The sequence below is a fragment of the Aplidium turbinatum genome, chromosome 10 (genome assembly GCF_918807975.1).
Source record: "Aplidium turbinatum chromosome 10, kaAplTurb1.1, whole genome shotgun sequence".
Lineage (NCBI taxonomy): Eukaryota > Metazoa > Chordata > Ascidiacea > Aplousobranchia > Polyclinidae > Aplidium > Aplidium turbinatum.
The window spans coordinates 26591330-26609194 of NC_137481.1; the positions used below are offsets into that span (position 1 = coordinate 26591330).

General features: G+C 41.2%; 1 protein-coding gene across 2 annotated transcripts in view; it reads left to right on the forward strand.

The window, feature by feature from the left end:
• The window catches only part of LOC145778268 (serine/arginine-rich splicing factor 11-like), a 62773-nt gene that overhangs the window by 24185 nt on the left and 20723 nt on the right, over nucleotides 1-17865 (forward strand). For both annotated transcript variants that reach the window (XM_082589729.1, XM_082589728.1), the window contains exon 4: nucleotides 9846-9917. In XM_082589729.1, the coding sequence (XP_082445855.1) occupies nucleotides 9846-9917 (72 nt within the window). The remainder of the gene's footprint in view (nucleotides 1-9845; nucleotides 9918-17865) is intronic.

Here is a 17865-nt window from a genome sequence, read left to right on the forward strand (position 1 = left end):
AAGGCGGCAACGTCGCCGATCGCCATTTTGTAACCAAAACTTTTCACCGGCGAATATTTTCACTAGCCAATCGGACTAGTACTGCAAAATTTCTACTAGTCCGCGCAAATTTTCACTAGCCATTGGCTAGCGGACTATCGCTAAGATCGAACCCTGGAAGGTCTATCCTTTTACCACCCCAGATTCACGATGTTCCCGGACTACACTGGAAGGCTACTATAGAGAGCAGCCAGTCTTTGGTTTCATTATCCATGACACGCAGACCTTCCACTCCATTAGGTGGCTTGAAGATGGAACAGTCATTGATGATGTGGTCTGCGGTTTGTTCCTCAGTGCATGGTTGAGCGGAAAAGCCCGACGCCCGTACGAAGACGGTTGAGGCGCATCCATGCTTGTCTTGGCAGTGTCAGGCCGATGGGGCATGTGTCGGCGTCGGGGATAAACAAATAGAGTCTGGTGGCGCTTGACTTCCATTCAGAACTCCATTTATGGTCTGCCTAAGTAGCCGCAGAGATATCTTGTACATCAGCTTCATTGCTGAGAAGTTGAGCGGCTGGCATGAATGGGTGTCTTGATTTCAGTCGACAGGAATGCTCGTTTCGGAGAGCAGAGATCTTGTTGTGGAAAAGGTGGTTAAGCTCCAGTGCCCGTCGATCGAGGGACAGAGTGGCTTCTTCGCAACGAAGCTCAGCGGGTTGGATGCCAGCGAAAATGGGGAGTTTGTCCAATGGTGTGGGATGCAGGCATCTGGTCACTGTTCGCATCCGCTGTTTATGGCAGTGTCGATGTTATGGCAGTGACCACTGCGGCACCAAACAAGTGCACAGTACTCTACTGAAGAGTAGACAAGGGCTAAGGCTGCTATATGCAAAGTGTCAGCCCTCTCCCCCCAGCTAGAGCCTGCCAGGCGCTTGAGTAGCGCAGCGCCGGATGTGAGTTTCTTGCGCAGTGACACCAAATGGTGGTGGTATGTGAGCGATCTGTCCAGTATCACCCCAAGATATCTTGGTTCGGGGCAGAAGGAGAGAGATTTTCCGTTGTTCTGGACGTGTAGCTCACGATCAGCTTCCCGATTATGGAGGTGGAAAGCAGCTGCCACAGCTTTGGTTTTGCCGAGTTTCAGTTGCCAGTTCTGGAGATAAGCTGAGAGAGTTTTCATTTCATTTTTCAATACTGAGACTAAACAAGGACTTCTTAAGTTATTTTGGCAGCCGATTGTAGCATCGAATAGACAGCGATAGACACGTGTTTCGCCCATGAGGCTGGGCTCATCAGTACCGCACCGTATTCTTGCCACTTGAGTAATCGACCGCCGCTTTACCAGTCAGTTTAACTCTTATCTTTGTGGAAAGAAAGAGCCAACAAAACCAGCAGGTGCCAGGGGTAGGTCAATGTGAAGAAAGGCGTTCTTCCCGGCTATCAGCACAAGGCTGATTACTCACTAGCACAGCGAGCTGCAGTGACGCTTCGCTAACCAGAACGGTGTAGCTTCCACGCCAGCCATTGAGACCTCCAATTAAACGTTTAAGTTATTTTGGCAGCCGATTGTAGCATCGAATAGACAGCGATAGACACGTGTACTGATGAGCCCAGCCTCATGGGCGAAACACGTGTCTATCGCTGTCTATTCGATGCTACAATCGGCTGCCAAAATAACTTAAATGTTTAATTGGAGGTCTCAATGGCTGGCGTGGAAGCTACACCGTTCTGGTTAGCGAAGCGTCACTGCAGCTCGCTGTGCTAGTGAGTAATCAGCCTTGTGCTGATAGCCGGGAAGAACGCCTTTCTTCACAAGGACTTCTTAGATATGCTTATCGATGAATGGAACGACAACCAATCATACCATGATGGTTTAAGAATTGTAAACTCTCTAAAGTGTGTCAATGATTGTGCTGAGCGGGAGTTAAAGTTGGTGCAGATTTCTTAACTGCAGCTAAGATCGAGGAACGTTATCAGAACATACTCCAAGTTGTCGAGAATGATCGCAAAATTCTACCAAACCAAAGCAAGCAAAAACTATCTCCGAGTACCTGTTGGTTTTTGGCATTGACCCAATTGACTTTATCAAGTATTTATGAGTACTTCGGTATTAGTGCATACAAAACCGTGTACTTTTATTACCTACGAGAGTATTATTGTAGATCAGGAGTCAGCAACCTACGGCCCGCGGGCCAGATTCGACCCGCCAAGAAAAATCATCTGGCCCGCAGCCGCTTTATAAATTATAGTATTACAGCCTATGACCCGCCTAGTGATATATTATTTTATAACCGAATTCCCAATTTTTGATTAATGTGCTTGTAACATAAGCTATGTTTCATTTTCTCCGCTTCTTTGGTGACTTTTATATCTTTGGTTCATGATGCGAATCGTCATAACACCCGACAAACTTTTGAACATTTCTTTTGACTCAATCGTCCGCTGGCTCAGTCGAGACGATATGCTAAAAAGAGTGTAGGCTACACGTTGAAGGAAGAAATAGCAACGTTCCTTGAAAATAAGACCATCATTGCTGCAGAATTTCATGAACAAGAATGGGTTCTAATTTGGCACTTCTGGTCGATTTAACATCACATTTGAACAACTTGAATGTGCAGCTTTAGGAAAAGCTCCATTTGATTTACAAGATGTGGATGCATGTATGCCTAGCCTACGTGCATTCGAAACAAAACTACGGCTCTGGGAAAGTCAGCTGGAAAATGCAAATTATGCTCATATTGCTACACTGCAGAAGAACAAACCTACGAGCAATACGTTATTTGTTTCTATGATACATACAAGACTGAAGAAATCAATTTTCATCCCGCTTTTCATCTCGACAACTTGAAGTATGTTCTGATAACGTTCCTCGACCTTAGCTGCAGTTAAGAAGTCTGCACCAACTTTAACTCCCCGCTCAACACAATCATTGACACACTTTTAGAGAGTTTACAATTCTTAAACCATCATGGTATGATTGGGTGTCGTTCCATTCACCGATAGACACATCTAAGAAGTCCTTGTTTAGTTTCAGTATTGAAAACAACTTTCCAGAGTCTTGACCAATAAAGTTGGTGAGCTTTAGATTGTCAATATCATCTTTATTCAGTTTTGAAAAATTTCGTTTTCCAACTCCAGTTCCATGGCGATTTTGGAAAGTTGTGGTACCAGTACGGTATTCGTATCTTCATAATAGGAGCTGTCCCCAGGAGAAAACATCTAGGGTCTTTTGAAGATGCAACCATCATTACAGTCTTCTCCAGCAGTAAATTTGAAGAACAATAAAGAGGTTACACATTTTTTTTATGCAAACTGGCTCATTATTAGTAATTACATTAACTTATAAGGTATTAGACTAAAAATTATTCTAAAATGCCTAAAAAACAGTTTTTTTGCAATAACTCAAAACGTAAACGTTTTACAGGTTAAAATGCTTAATAACACCTATAGGAAATAGGTCATTGCGGTTCTTTTAAGCACAAAGCCAACTTCCTATGATACTCATAAATCGAGATATGACATTTTACCAGTCTCGTCAAATCTCATGGGGGCTAAAATAGTAAAATGCATTGTCACAATCAATGTGCAAGGTCTCGCGACGGGCTGCTTTGTATCTTGATCGAGCGTGTTGTTTTGATTGTAAAATTCTTATGCTATAGGTTATCATCGGTTATTGTCCTCTAGTAATCTTTGATTGCGAGATCTCTATTATGTAATGTATTTCCAGAACATTCATTCAGAACAAACCTGGAATGTTTTTTTGTTTTCCACGATTGCCAAACGACGTTTGTCATGATGTCATAAGGATGTTTACCAGTAGATCTGTGATTGCGAAATCTTTATCATGTAACGTGTTTTCTAGATCATTCTTCTGCTACGTGCAGATCTAGAAGCTTCCTTAAACCTGCTATAAATAGTGGTGTGAATTGATGGATTATTATTATGAGTCGATTGTGAGTTGATTATGAGAGTTATGTTATAAGTTGTAGATTGGTAAAAGGTGCAGAAATTATTGTTGATTGAGATTTGAATACAAGTAGATGAGAATTGGCGCTGATATAAATTGTGTTCGAAATTAGAGTGATTTGAGAAGCCGTTTGTTAAAGTCCTTCAAGAATTTTCATTATCATTTCACCAGTAGAACTTATTCGACATTTAATTGACTGCTTTTCGGTTATACCCATTAAACTACGTCACTGAACCTTTCCTAGTCTTTTTCCTGGTAAGAGGTAGAAAGAAATCGTGACATGCATATTGCGACCCCTAAACAAACTTCATTTTTGTAAAACTTCACCATATTGCTTTATTTATCAAACCTCACCACCAAAAAAAAGGTAGAGGGGATTGAAAAAAGTCGGGGCACCAGCCTCAGTCTAGACCGCGTCAAAAGCAGCCCAAAATATATTTTTTTTGAAACTTTCAAGTCTTCCCCCCCCAAAAGTTTCCGTTTACAATGAAAACACCTTGTGTGAAATATTTTTTAAAAATATTAATGTTTAGGGGTTCCCCTGCCCCCCCGAAATTTAGATGTTTTTTTGAAAAATATCAAATTTCAGATAGCTGTATTTCATAAACTTTTCATGCAAACATATAAGTGTTGGGGTTCATTTTCATGAGCACTATAAGTAGAGAAAGTCAAACGAGGCAAAATTTGTATTAAAAATATTTTTGATTATTAAATTTTTTCGTTTATTGTAATATGGAAAAGGTTGAGTTAAAAAAATTGAATTTTACAAATTTACTTATGTGAAATTAGTAACTTAACAGGATTCAGTTCCCTCAACAGTACACACAAAGTCGTAATGGGTCCCCCACCCCAAAATTGGGTATTATCTGTTTAGAACAGGGTGACCAACCACTCAGTGTTGCCAAAAGATACTGTAGCTGATCTTCATCCTTTGTCAAGTGCCCAGAAAAGCATTGCACAAGGGCAACGCCTCTTTCTGCATAGTCATTTATTACAACAAGTGACTTGCAGAAAGCTCTAGCAGTCTGGTAATCTTCATTTCCTTCCCACTGTGTTGCTGGCAGCTGAAGAAAAGAATCTGGAATCTTCAGTTTTTGGAACAGTGATCGTGTATTAGAAGTAGCAAACGTTTGCAATGTTTTGCTGTCGATGCTGTCTAATGCCACAATAACTCTTTTTGCTGGGACCTCTTTGTTATCATTATGGAACATCTGGGTTTTTTTTTCGCTGACACTTTTCGGTCATTTGTCCGAAATGACTTGAAAAAATTCGGTCATTTTTTATTTATTTCGGTCATTTTTTCTGAGGAAAATATTTCCTTTCAAGTAGCTGATACAAACCAAAATTTGCACTTCCTGACTAGCTACAACATAGGCGCCAACTTTTTATGCTGTATTGATACATAAAACAATAGATGAACTAGCGATCGGCAGCAGGACAACATTTTTTGAATGCAAACCGCAACAGCTTCGCGATAAATGATCACTAGAACGAGTAGGATGCTACAATTCCACACCAGACAAAATCTGTCACTTTTACATTGATTTAACGTCTGCAGACGTTGGATCAATGTAAAAATGACTCATTTTGCTGCCTGCGACATAGCAAAAATCTACCATTTTGTGTCGATTCAATGTCATCAGATGTTGAATGCACCCAAAAACAACATAATTTGCTACGTAGACGGAGCGTGCGTTTAGCTTTATGCGCTTGCAAACAGACTCGATGTTGCTTTCGAAAGTCGAAACCTCTGCAGTGAATTGTCGCGGCAGTGAACCGCTCGCTGTGAAAACGAACTTGAAGTCTCGGCCTGAGGTAACCACTAACCAATGCAACAAGGGCTGGTGCAAACCGCATTGCGCACATGCGGAATAATCAACGCAACAACGGACTCGCGCAAACTGCATGGCGCACACACGACCGTTGCCATAGAAACCTGATCAACGGCGGGAATATACGCATCTTTTGTTTCATCTGCAACACGAAAACAGGTCAGTTGTGAAAAGTTGTTGTGAAAAGGGAGCTATAGTCAAACGTCTCTCCGTAACTATTTTTCAAGAGCTGTTTACGGATGTCAGCAACTTCTAAATTTATTCAAGGTGACGTGCTGTTGAATTGATGTAAACGTGAATGATTTTACTTTCAACAGGTACATTTTCAAGCGTATAATCAAGTTAGTATTTGCATTCCATTTTCAAGACATTGTCATTCCATTTACAGTATACCTTTTACTTTTTAGTAAACCTTTTCGTCTCTTGTTTCATGGTAATAAATCTAATTCGTTGCTAAACTTTATGTTGTGCTTAGCTTAAAGAGTCGCAGTCCATCAACCGCTAGTTTACGCAGACGCATGGCATGTGTTTGCTTAACCGAAGTGGTCGAGTTTTGTTTATAATAATTAACGGTAGGTCGAACGTAGCGATAACTCCGAGTGTGGCAATAAAAGCAATCCTAGTGTGACGACATAATTGTGTCATCCATCTGCGTGACATTTTGCTGAATTTACGTTACTGCTGATGAAACACGCTTTCGCCCCCACGGCCAAAAAAATAGTTAGGCGCCTATGAGCTACAACATTAAGTTTCGCTGAGAAACGTTGTCGTGTTTTATCTGAGAAAACTTTCTTCAACGTTCATCAGCGAAACTCAACCTTGCAACACCCGAATTGACTATATATTTTTCGGACATTTTGACCGAATTGACTATATTTTTTTCGGACATTTTGCTAAAAAATCGGTCAATGACCGATAAATGACCGAAAAAAAAAACCCAGTGGAACATTGCTTTTACTATCTGGTCCTTGATGTTTGGTAAGACATCATCGTCAAAAAGGGAAAGACCAATCAACTCTTCTGAGAGATACCATAAATGGCGAGCCATCTTCTCTGTCGTCACCACTGAGATCGCCTTATTAGTGGTTGCATAACCCTTCAAACTTTTCAGAAGGCATAGATCATTATTTGGTGCTTTCATTGCAAGTGGAGCAGTAACCCACGCTTTGACATAACTACAGGAAAAGAAAATGCAGAGATCACGCAGTCCTTTCTCTTCACTGGACGTCAAAATAAACTGGCTCCGGAACATACATACCTTGAATGTATAAATGACTTTAGCATCCACCGTGCATGATGGTTAGCACCGGGGGCTCGAAACCAGGTTTCTCGAGATGATAGAGCTCCAAGAAATAGCAATGCTAACTCAATAACCTCCTGACACTCTGATAATCATTACGGGGTTGCGATTTCATGGTTAATGCTTTGTTGAGGAACTCTATTAGCTCTTCCCTAATGTCCTTTACACTATTATCTGCAACATCATCCGTAGAAGCATCTTCCCACTTTTCTTGATCTATGAAATTCCACTTCACTTTAAAACGTTTGAAGAGCTGGATCTCTGGTGCAGAAGATGATGTCATCACTTCTTTAAATGCTGCACCAGCAATAAGTTCCAGTATGTGATGTCGACACGCAAAGTATAACAAATCTTTACCAAGCATTTCTTCGATATTTACACAAGCACCATTTATGCGGCCAGTGTTGAAGCTTGTAGTGTCAAAGCAAATGGCCTCAACATTTTTGCTCACATTCCACTCCTTAAGTGCATCAACTACTGCCTGACTTTGAGCTGTGCCTGTTCCGGATGGAAGCTTTGGTACCGACAGTAATTGTGATTCTCCGTCAAAACATACAAGAATGGGAAGACGATCAACATTATTGTCCCCAGTTAAATCTGGAAGGAGTTTTCCGTCCCAGTGTACAGTTAGAGGTGAGTTGGAGAAAAAGTTCTTTAAAATTTCCTTTGAATACGTCTGCCTATGTTTACGCCTATTGCGCCGTATGCTGGATGCACTCAAGGTGAACTCCTGAATATTGCAACCAAGACTCTTTGCGGTTTCACTAACTATAAACATAGCAGCTCGATCAGACACATTTGCACGGTCAAGGCTTGCTGACAGATTTGCTGATATTATCTCTTTCCTTCGTTCTTCTTTCTTCCTTCCTTTATAGGGTACCCGAGAAGACGGACCAGCTTCATCTTCATTATCAGAGGCTGATTCTTCAGCAGTTGAACTGCTGTCCTCTAGAATAGCCACTGCCTGAGATTCATCAGCTGCTTCATGCGATATTCGATGCCACTTGCTTTCATTTTGTAACGCAGAGAAACGTCTTCTTTGCTTTTGCAGAATAGTTGCATCAAGTTTGCCCATACATCCACGACGTCCCTTTTCCCGCTGGGCTAAAAGAAAAGCTTTATCTTCCTTAATTGTCATCATGCTTAAAGCATTAGCATGAGCAATATCAAACAAGTCCTCGAGAGATTCTTTAAATTCTTCCTCAAGTCTTACTTGAGTAACTGTATCCCTCTTTTTGTGTTTCTGCAAACCTTGCCACCTGCGAAACAGTTTTTCTATCTTTGTTATGGCATTTTACTTTTGCCTTACTGGAATACAAGCCTTTTTCCAAAATTCAAATATCTTTTCGATTGCAAGAGAAGCTGCTCTTCTAATAGTATATTTGTCTTAACGGTGTAGGTATAGAAAGTAACCCAAAGCTTGTTTGTTGGAAGGAAGCTTAGATCCTGTGATGTTCACAATATACGATTCCAAAAGGTATAATTTATTTTGACTTCGAGTACTATCTGCCATTGTTCAATTCAATTGTTTACATATCAAGTTAACAGTTAACACAATCTGGGATAAACTGCAAATACAAAATACTGTATTTAGTATAGGCTACTGTAAATAGCGGATTGTTAACAATTAAAATTCAAATGTGCTAAACACTGACACTGACGGTAAACTCTGTAAGTAAACTAATACAAATCTAAAAAAACATTTCTAAACTTTTCAACCATGCACCAATGGGGAATGGCCTCTTCCTCCTCCTGTGAATGTGGTGCCGAGGAACAGACCGCAAACCACATCATCAATGACTGCTCCATCTTCAAGCCACCTAACGGAGTGGAAGGTCTGCGTGTCATGGATGATGAAACCAAAGACTGGCTGCTCTCTAGTAGCCTTCCAGTGTAGTCCGGGAACATCGTGAATCTGGGGTGGTAAAAGGATAGACCCTCGGCCCCAGATGCTCACACGACGAGCTGCATCATATGGAGTTATGGACTATTATAGAGTTATTCAATATTTATTTATAGAGTTATTCAATATTTCTGTGTTTGTGACAGTGCCCACATAATATACACTAATAATTAAGAAATTATCAAAAATAACCATTTCTTAAAAAATTGTGATAAAATTTATAAAATCAGATATTGAAAAAGTAGGTATTTTGAGCTGTTACTCTGTTCCAACCAACAGTTCTCACCATGCTGATGAAAATGAACCTTAACACGTATATGTTTGCATGAAAAGTTTTTGAGATACAGCCATCTGAAATTTAACATTTTTCGTTGAAAAAGCCAAAATTTCGGGGGGCAGGGGAACCCCTAAACATTAATATTTTTAAAAATTATTTCACACAAGGTGTTTTTGTAGTAAATGAAAACTTTTGGGGGGTAAGACTTAAAAATTTCAGAAGTTGGTTTTTTTGAAGCGGTCTGGCTGCCTCATCCTAACTTGCGCATTACCGTAATAAGCGTCACGCATTAATATTTTTGAGTGAAAATACGGGTAGTGAGTCTTTAATTACGTGCTTAAAAACGCGAACCGGAAATGACGTAATTTTTTGGGAGTACATACCCAAAATGTTAGGCTAGCTACAGAATAAAAATTACTTGAAATGTGCAAGAACTATTTAAGCTACATTAAACTTTCTTCAAATTTCCGCGCATTTGTCGCTTTACCTATATACAAATAGAAAATACTTAGTTACAACTCCCATTTTGTACAAAATAAATCATTTGACCTGTGTAGTGTGTAACTGTAATGTAACAATATGTTTAGATCGGAAGCATGGATCCCGCAAAACTTGACGAAATACGCCGAACTGTTTATGTTGGAAACCTTGATTCTAAGGTAACGTTTCAAGCAAATGTAATTGAAGCAGCATGTATGTTGAAGCAGCACGTAATTGAAGCAGCATGTATTTTGAAGTAGCATATTATGTTGAAGTAGTATGTGTCACGATTTCTTTCTATCTCTTACCAGGAAAAAGACTTGGAAAGGTTCAATGACGTAGTTTAATGGGTCAAACCGAAAAGCAGTTAATTAAATGTCGAATAATTCTACTAGTGAAATGATAATCTGACTTCTTGAAGAACTTTAACGAACGGTTTCTCAAATAACTCTAATTTCTGCATCAACTACCAATCCACAACTCATAGCACAATTCTCATAATCAACTCATAATAATCACCATAATAATCATTACACAAACTACACCACTATTTATATAGTTGGTTGTTCAGTCCAGCAACTTCGAGAAGGTTGCATAATGTTGCATCACACGAACTCATCGTTCGGTCACGTAGCATTGAGTGGCATAAACAACAGAAGTCTCTAGAAAGTCACGTAGGGAAAATGATTCCAGAAAACACATTTTACATAATACAGATTTCGTAATCAGAGGTTACTTCAGGTCATAACCGATAATAACACATCGCACCAGAATTCTACAACCAAAACAACACACTCGTTGAAGATACAAAGCAAGCCATCGCGAGGCATTGCACCTTGATTGTGACAGTATGTATTATTAAAAGTAGCATTGTGTGTTGAAGTAGCCTCGCATGTATGTTGATTGTTGAAGTAGCTTGCATGTTAGAGCATCATGTATGCTGAATAGCTCAGTTGCCCCGATAGCTCAATTGGTTAGCGTGTCACTTCTGGAACAAAGAAGCTTCAAGATCAAGCGGTGCTGGTTCGACTCTCGGGGTGTGCGCTTGAGCAACGCACGTTAAGGACTGCTCTCTATTCAGCGGCATCTAATGGATGGAATAGTTCCCCGGCAACAAGACTTCAACAATCGGAAACTTCACTCTGTCAATCTCCGTGACCGGGCCTGCGTCAGTGATTCAAAGCCTCTACAAGTATGCGAAACTGCCAGGATTAAGCTCTGCAAGAAACTTTCCCAGTCCGAGGATAAAGATTCAATCAATCAATCAATCAATTGCTGAAGTAGCATGCATGTTAGAGCAGCATGTATGCTGAATTGCTGAAGACTGAAGTAGCATGTATGCTGAAGTAGGATGTATGTTGAAGTAGAATGTATGTTGAATCAGCATGTATGTTGAAGTAGAATGTATGTTGAACCAGCATGTATGTTGAAGGAGCATGTATGTTGAACCAGCATGTATGTTGAAGGAGCATATGTTGAAGGAGATTGTATGATGAAGGAGTTTGTATGTTGAAGCAGCATGTATTTTGAAGTACCATAGCATATATGTTGAAGTAGCATGTATTTTGAAGTACCATAGCATATTATGTTGAAGTAGCATGTATGCTTTGTCGTATCCACTATCCAGGCTTACACCCGGTGGTTGAAGATTTAGATTGTGGACGGGAAGGCAAAAAAGCCAATCTTTGTATTCACATGCAAACGTGCCTTTAAGTTTCCTGTCAGAGACACAGCCGCATGCTCTTGAGTGGTGTCGAACCGGCACCCTTTCGATTGCCATTCCAGGGCTCTCACCACTCGGCTATGCAGCCAAAGCATGTATGCTGAAGTAGCATGTGTGTTGAAGCAGCATATATGCTTTTTCTTCTTCTTGCGTTTGAGGCCGCCACAGATCACGTTGTTACATCCAGGCGCAGCAGCCAATGAATTGTGTATTCATCGAGCGTTGTTAGGTCCACATGTCTATCTTGTGGTCGGTATACAGGACATTGATAGATAATGTGGTGTGCAGTTTGAAAGTCTGAGCCGCACACACAAGATGGTGAATCGGCAAGGCCCCACTGGAACATGTTGCTGCTAAAACGGCCCACTCCAGTGCGCAGGCGATTGAGCTTCACCCATTCCTTCCGGGGTAGTTCTGCTCCAGGTGGGGTGCTGGTATTGGGAAGGACTGTGAATTGGGTTGGTCTCGCAACTTCTCTCCATTCACGGCTCCAAACTTCGGAAATGTGGAAGTTTGATTTGCACATAGCTGCAGCATATCAGGAGAACGGGCGTCGAGATTTCAAGCGCTGGGGCTTTTGGGACTGCGAGTTTAGAACAATCTGGTTGAGGAGGTGGTCATCCCTTGACATAGCTTGTAGGACCAGACTACGTACGTGGTTTTCCCTACGAAGTCTACCTGGGGCGATGCCTGATAGTACCGGCAGAAAGTCAGTGGGAGTTGGAAGCAGGCAACCGGTGATTATTCTCATGGTGGTGTTGAGGGCAGTGTCAATTTTGGAAGTGTGTACGCTGCGGCACCAAGTGGGGGAAGCATATTCGGAGGTGCTGTAAACAAATGCAAGAGCACTTGTACGGAGTGTGGATGTACTAGCACCCCAGGAAGTTCCAGCTAGGCATCTCAGCAGGTTGTTGCGTGCTGATAGCTTAGCATGGAGGGCTTCAGCATGGTGTTTGTAGGTTAATTGTCGGTCGAGCTTCACTCCTAGGTAGGTGGGACACGGATTGTGTGGGAGTGGGTTTCCGTTGAGAGAGGCTGACAATTGGCGCGTAGAACGTAGATTCCATGTTGCAAAGGTGAAAAGGTGTGACGGTGGTCTTTGCCAGGCTCAGTTTCAGCATCCACAGGTTCAGGTAGTCTGCGATTTGGGCCATGTCATCTGTAAGTGCTTCCTCTACCACATGCCAGGACTTGTCAGAATTGAGTAGTGCCAGATCATCAGCATAGCCGTACTGGCGTGACGTAGTCTCTGGCATGTCACTAATGTAGATGTTAAATAGTAGGGGTGATAAGCATGATCCTTGCGGAACACCGTTTTATAAGCGGCGGGGCCGGCTGCACTGCCCGTCACTCGTCTTAAGCAAAAAGGTCCGATTTGCAAGAATATTTGCGAGAAATCGCACTACCGGTACCTTTTTGTCTGGGATCATGCGGAGGAGCTTTAGGGTTAGCCCTTGGTGCCACACAGTGTCATAGGCAGCAGTGAGGTCCACCAAAATTACTCCTGCTTTGTTGCCCTTCTCAAAACTTTCCTCTATATCCTCGGTCAGCTTGACTGCTTGATGAGTCGTACAGCGTCCGTGCCGAAATCCAGCTTGTTCTTTTGGTAGCTGGGGATCAACAACTGGCTCAAGTCTAGTTAGCAGGAGCCGTTCCAGGATCTTGTATGGGACGCAGAGTAGCGATATTGGACGATAGCTCTTGGGATCATCAGCTGGCTTGTTTGGTTTAGGTACTGCCACTACAGTTGCTTTTTACCAGATTTTAGATATGGCCTGGAGGGTCAGGCAAGCAGAATAGAACCTTTTCAACCATGCCAGACATTTGGAGCCACAGTGCCTCAAGAATTCTGGAGGGATGTTATCGGGCCCTTGTGCTTTTCCGCTTTTAACTTGTTTGATGGCAGACGCAAGTTCTCTGGTGCTGAAGGGGGCTGACAGATGGCCATCTGCGCTTGGGGCCTTCCAGAGCCTGCTGCATTTCTGCTTCACTGCAAGGGCCTGCTTCTTGTTTGCCACTTTACATTTGCCATTGGCTAGGAGCTGTTGTGCTATGGCGTTAGCGGTTACAGGGCGTCGTTTAGGATTGGAAGTGCGGCATGTAAGGCGATTGAAGGTTTTCCATGCAGCTCTGCTTGAGTGGGTGAAGTCAATGCCTTGCACTGTATCTTTCCAACGCTGCTTACGTTTCACGTTAAGGTGTTCTAACAGATCAGTGGCAGTCATGGATGTCTCTTCACTGGTTTTTGAGGCCAGGAACGCATCATAGCGTTTGTTGCATTCTTCGTAGCATATATGCTGAATTAGCATCTATGTTGAAGTAGCATGTATGTTAAAGCAGCATGTATGCTGAAGTAGCATGTATGTTGAAGCAGCATGTATGTTGCTTCAGCATGTATGTTGAAGCAGCATGTATGTTGAAGCAGAATTTATGCTGAATTAACATGTATGTTGAAGTAGCATGTATGTTGAAGTTAGCGTGTATGTTGCTTCAGCATGTATGTTGAAGCAGAATATATGCTGAATTAGCATGCATGTTAAAGTAGCATGTATGTTGAAGTAGCATGTATGCTGAATTAGCATGTATGTGTTATAAATCCATACTCATTCATCACAAATCTTCAAATTAAGGTTTAATAAACAAAACACACGATATAGCTGAACATAAACATAGCGGTTAACATCAACATAATAAGGTAGCAGGTATTAACTTAAATAAAGAGATTATACACTACAGCTTACAAACTAAAGATTACATGCAACTGAAATGTCTTCACTACTAAACAATCTGCTGTATGAAGCAAGCTACGCTGCTAGAACACAAGTAAAATGTTGCGGCAGGTATTTGATTGTTTAAACGAGCAATTACCTACGTCATGGTACCGCAAGGAGAAGCAATAGAAATGATTAGGCACGAGGCAAAGTACAAATGGTTAGTTGTAATCTACTACATTCTCTCCTGCCAAGAAATCGAGTTCAAACGGGTATTTGTATCATTCATACATCAAACGATCAGGAGGGCGGGTATTTGTATCATTCATACGGGCGGGTATTTGTATCATATCATTCATATGTATCATTCAAGCGGGTATTTGCATCATTCATACATCAAACGATCAGGAGGGCACCTTATGCGGAAAGAATGCCTCAGCATTGATTCTTCTCTTGTGTTAGGCTCTTCATTGACTTCAGAATGATGATCAACTTCGGTGTTTGGTTCAGCACCTCTCACGTTGCTGTGATGCATTTTATCAACGGTTGAATCGCTTGCAACAGTAGAATGTACGATTATACTATGTACGATTGTAGAATGTACGATTGTAATGATCGTAGAATGTACGATTGTAATCATTGTATGATTGATCAATAATGAAAACAGAAGTGTCAGAATCAGTTGCGCTATTTTCGAAAGCATTTCTTTCTCCCACAGGAGTAACATCACGCAATGATACAGTAATCTGGCGACCATTTGGTAATCTCACACAGGGCTGCGATTTTTGCCTTTTTCGGTGACGAGGTCACTCGATACGCGCCATCACTATTCGACAAACGCTGTGCCTTACGGAGAAAAAAAAGAAAAAAAAAGGAAAAAAAAAGGTAAAAAAAAACTGAGAGAGGACTAAACGTCGTCAGGTCGAGGAACAATCGGGGGGGGGGGGGGGCATCACGTGATGCAATCATAAGAGTGCTGACTTACGTAAACTTTCTTGCGCCAGGTACTTCAAAGCAAGGTCTAAATGTGACGCTTCACACGAGAAACTCCCAAGGCGTCAGCGCCGCCATTTTGAACACTGCGGAGAATGCTTTGATCGAAGTTCCAACGCCTGGCATCAAACATTTCGCCAATCACGTTTTGTGCTATTCGACACAACGGGTTTCTTTTCTTTTATAGATAAAATAACCGAAGTAGGCTACGTTAATTGTCAACGTGTTTGCAAGTTTGTATTTATGTCTGACTTATGCATTTGTTGTTCCAAGCTTGCAGAAATGTTTTGCAATGTGAATAAGGAATAGTAGACAGATAAACACGGTTGCAACTTGACTTCCATCCACTAAAAGGGTTTCTGTGATTACTTATTGGGCGATTTTGCATTTGCATTCACAAAAGCACACAACCCAGCTGGCAAAACCCGTCGTTTTTACATTGATTCAACGTCTGCAGACGTTGAATCGAAAAAACGAGAAGCGAAAAGTATACTAGAGTAGTCTATCACGAGTCACGACCGCACTGTTTGATTTGTAGTGATGCACCAAAAGTAGTGATACGCATGCTGTTACGTTAAATAACTCAGGGGGAAAAATAAGTTAATTTTGGGTTGATTCAACGTTCGAGTCAGCACAAATCTACTTAATTTTCCTGGCGGGTTACATTGCGTACCCAGACAGCAAAAATCATCATTTCTACATTGATTCAACGTCTACAGACGTGAAGTCAATGCAAAAATAACGAATTTTGCTGCTTGCGTAACAATGCCCAAGAAGAAATTTACGTTTGTTTTACATTAATTCGACATCTAGCGACTTTGAATTATCATAAAATAACGTTAATTGTTCAACCAGGTACCGGTATCTCACTGCGAGATGACTGCCTCGATTTACGTTTACACTAACATAATTTCGGCACAATTGAGATACTGCGAGCAAGCACGAGTCTGTTTGATAAAGAACTAGCTGTCAGAATCGGAATCATCAGATGCTGTATCGGAGGATGAGGTTGTCGCGTCGTCACTGGAATACTTGAAGACGCAAAACTGCCCGTTCATGAACGCGCAATGCCATATGATCAGAAGCATTATTTTTCTTTTCTGCCGAAGAACCGTTTATCTAATTTCGTACTACTTTTTTAACTTGACCCCGTAGCTTTTCTAATTCCAATTTGTTTTCGTCATAAAATTCTTTACAAATTTTGCAAAATACCACACTAACTTTTCCTTCTGTTTGATAATAATCTATAGCAGGTAAATTCCACTTTTTAACTGCATCTTCTTTCACGATGATTTATATTCGCAACGACACCGGTAAACAATAAGCATTCGATGAAAGAATAACATTTGCGTAACAATTAAGCCAGTATTCATAAGGTGGCAAACTTTTTACAGTTCACAAGAGCATTGTCAGCGCATAAAATAGCTTGCGTGATGCTCTGGGCTACCGCCGTGTGACACGCGATGAAGAAGCGCATAAAATTTCGTTTGATTAAACATTAAAGCATACGGCAATTGTCGCAGCAATCTAAGGTGTGTTGATTTGGCGACGGCAATGTTTTTGCCGTCGTAGATGGAATCACTCAACCAGCGTGCGATTAAAAACTTAAAGTAAGTGACTCTGATACCACACAACTTGTGCGGTAACTCGCGGCCAAACGCTTATAATCTGACTCTTGTGACGTCATATTACTATTCGACAAACAAGCGTAGAATTTTTGGTCGTTCGACAAGAAAGAAAAAATCGCAGCCCTGATATCACAAAAGCAATCGTTGGAGTGGCATGAATTAATTCTACTTCATCTACATTCTACAGCAGGTTCATATTTGCTCGTGCAAACGTGGCGCTCCAATAGAACAGGACCAAGAGTACTGAGCCATGTGGGACTTGATGATCCCAGCATGGAACGCCGACTAAACTTCATAAAGCGCTTGTGGGGAGATACATTGATCGTAGTACAGAGCAGTGAACGTACGAAATGTAATACGTCAGGCAAAACACTTTCCCATTTTGAAATGGGCAAATTGCACGTTCTTAATGCAAGTTGCACTGCGGTCCAAATAATATTATTATATTTTTCACATTGACCATTACATCGAGGGTTATATATTGAAGTTTTGCTGAGAGCTATTCCTTTGCTGTGCGCAAATGATATAAATTCGTTTGACATAAATGCAGGCCCTCTGTCAGAATGAATATATGAGCAAAGGCCAAACAAAGAAAACAATTGCGATAAACATGAAATAACAGTTCCGGCATTCATATTTGCACAAGGAAACGCAAATGGCAACCTCGAATACTCGTCGATTACAGTCAATATATACAGTATTTGTTTCTTGTGGCTGAAGGCAATGGGCCTTTGAAATCAATATTTAGGCGTTCCATTCCGTAGCTTGAGTAGTTTTTATAAGCGGAGTTTGAATCGGCTTGTAGAAACGAGGTTTAATTTCAGCACAAACATTGCAATCGGAGATCATTTTACGTATCTCGCCGAGCGAATAAGGTAGATTCTTTATTTTGATATAATGGTGCATTCTTGTTACCCCAGGGTGGCAAAGACTCGCATGAATCTCGTACAAATAATTGCTAGACAAACTTGCACAATACGCTCTTGATAAGGTATCAGGTGCCACGTTAAGTTTTTCTGGTCGATAAACTATGTCATATTGATATTGTGAAAGTTCAACACGCCATCTTAAA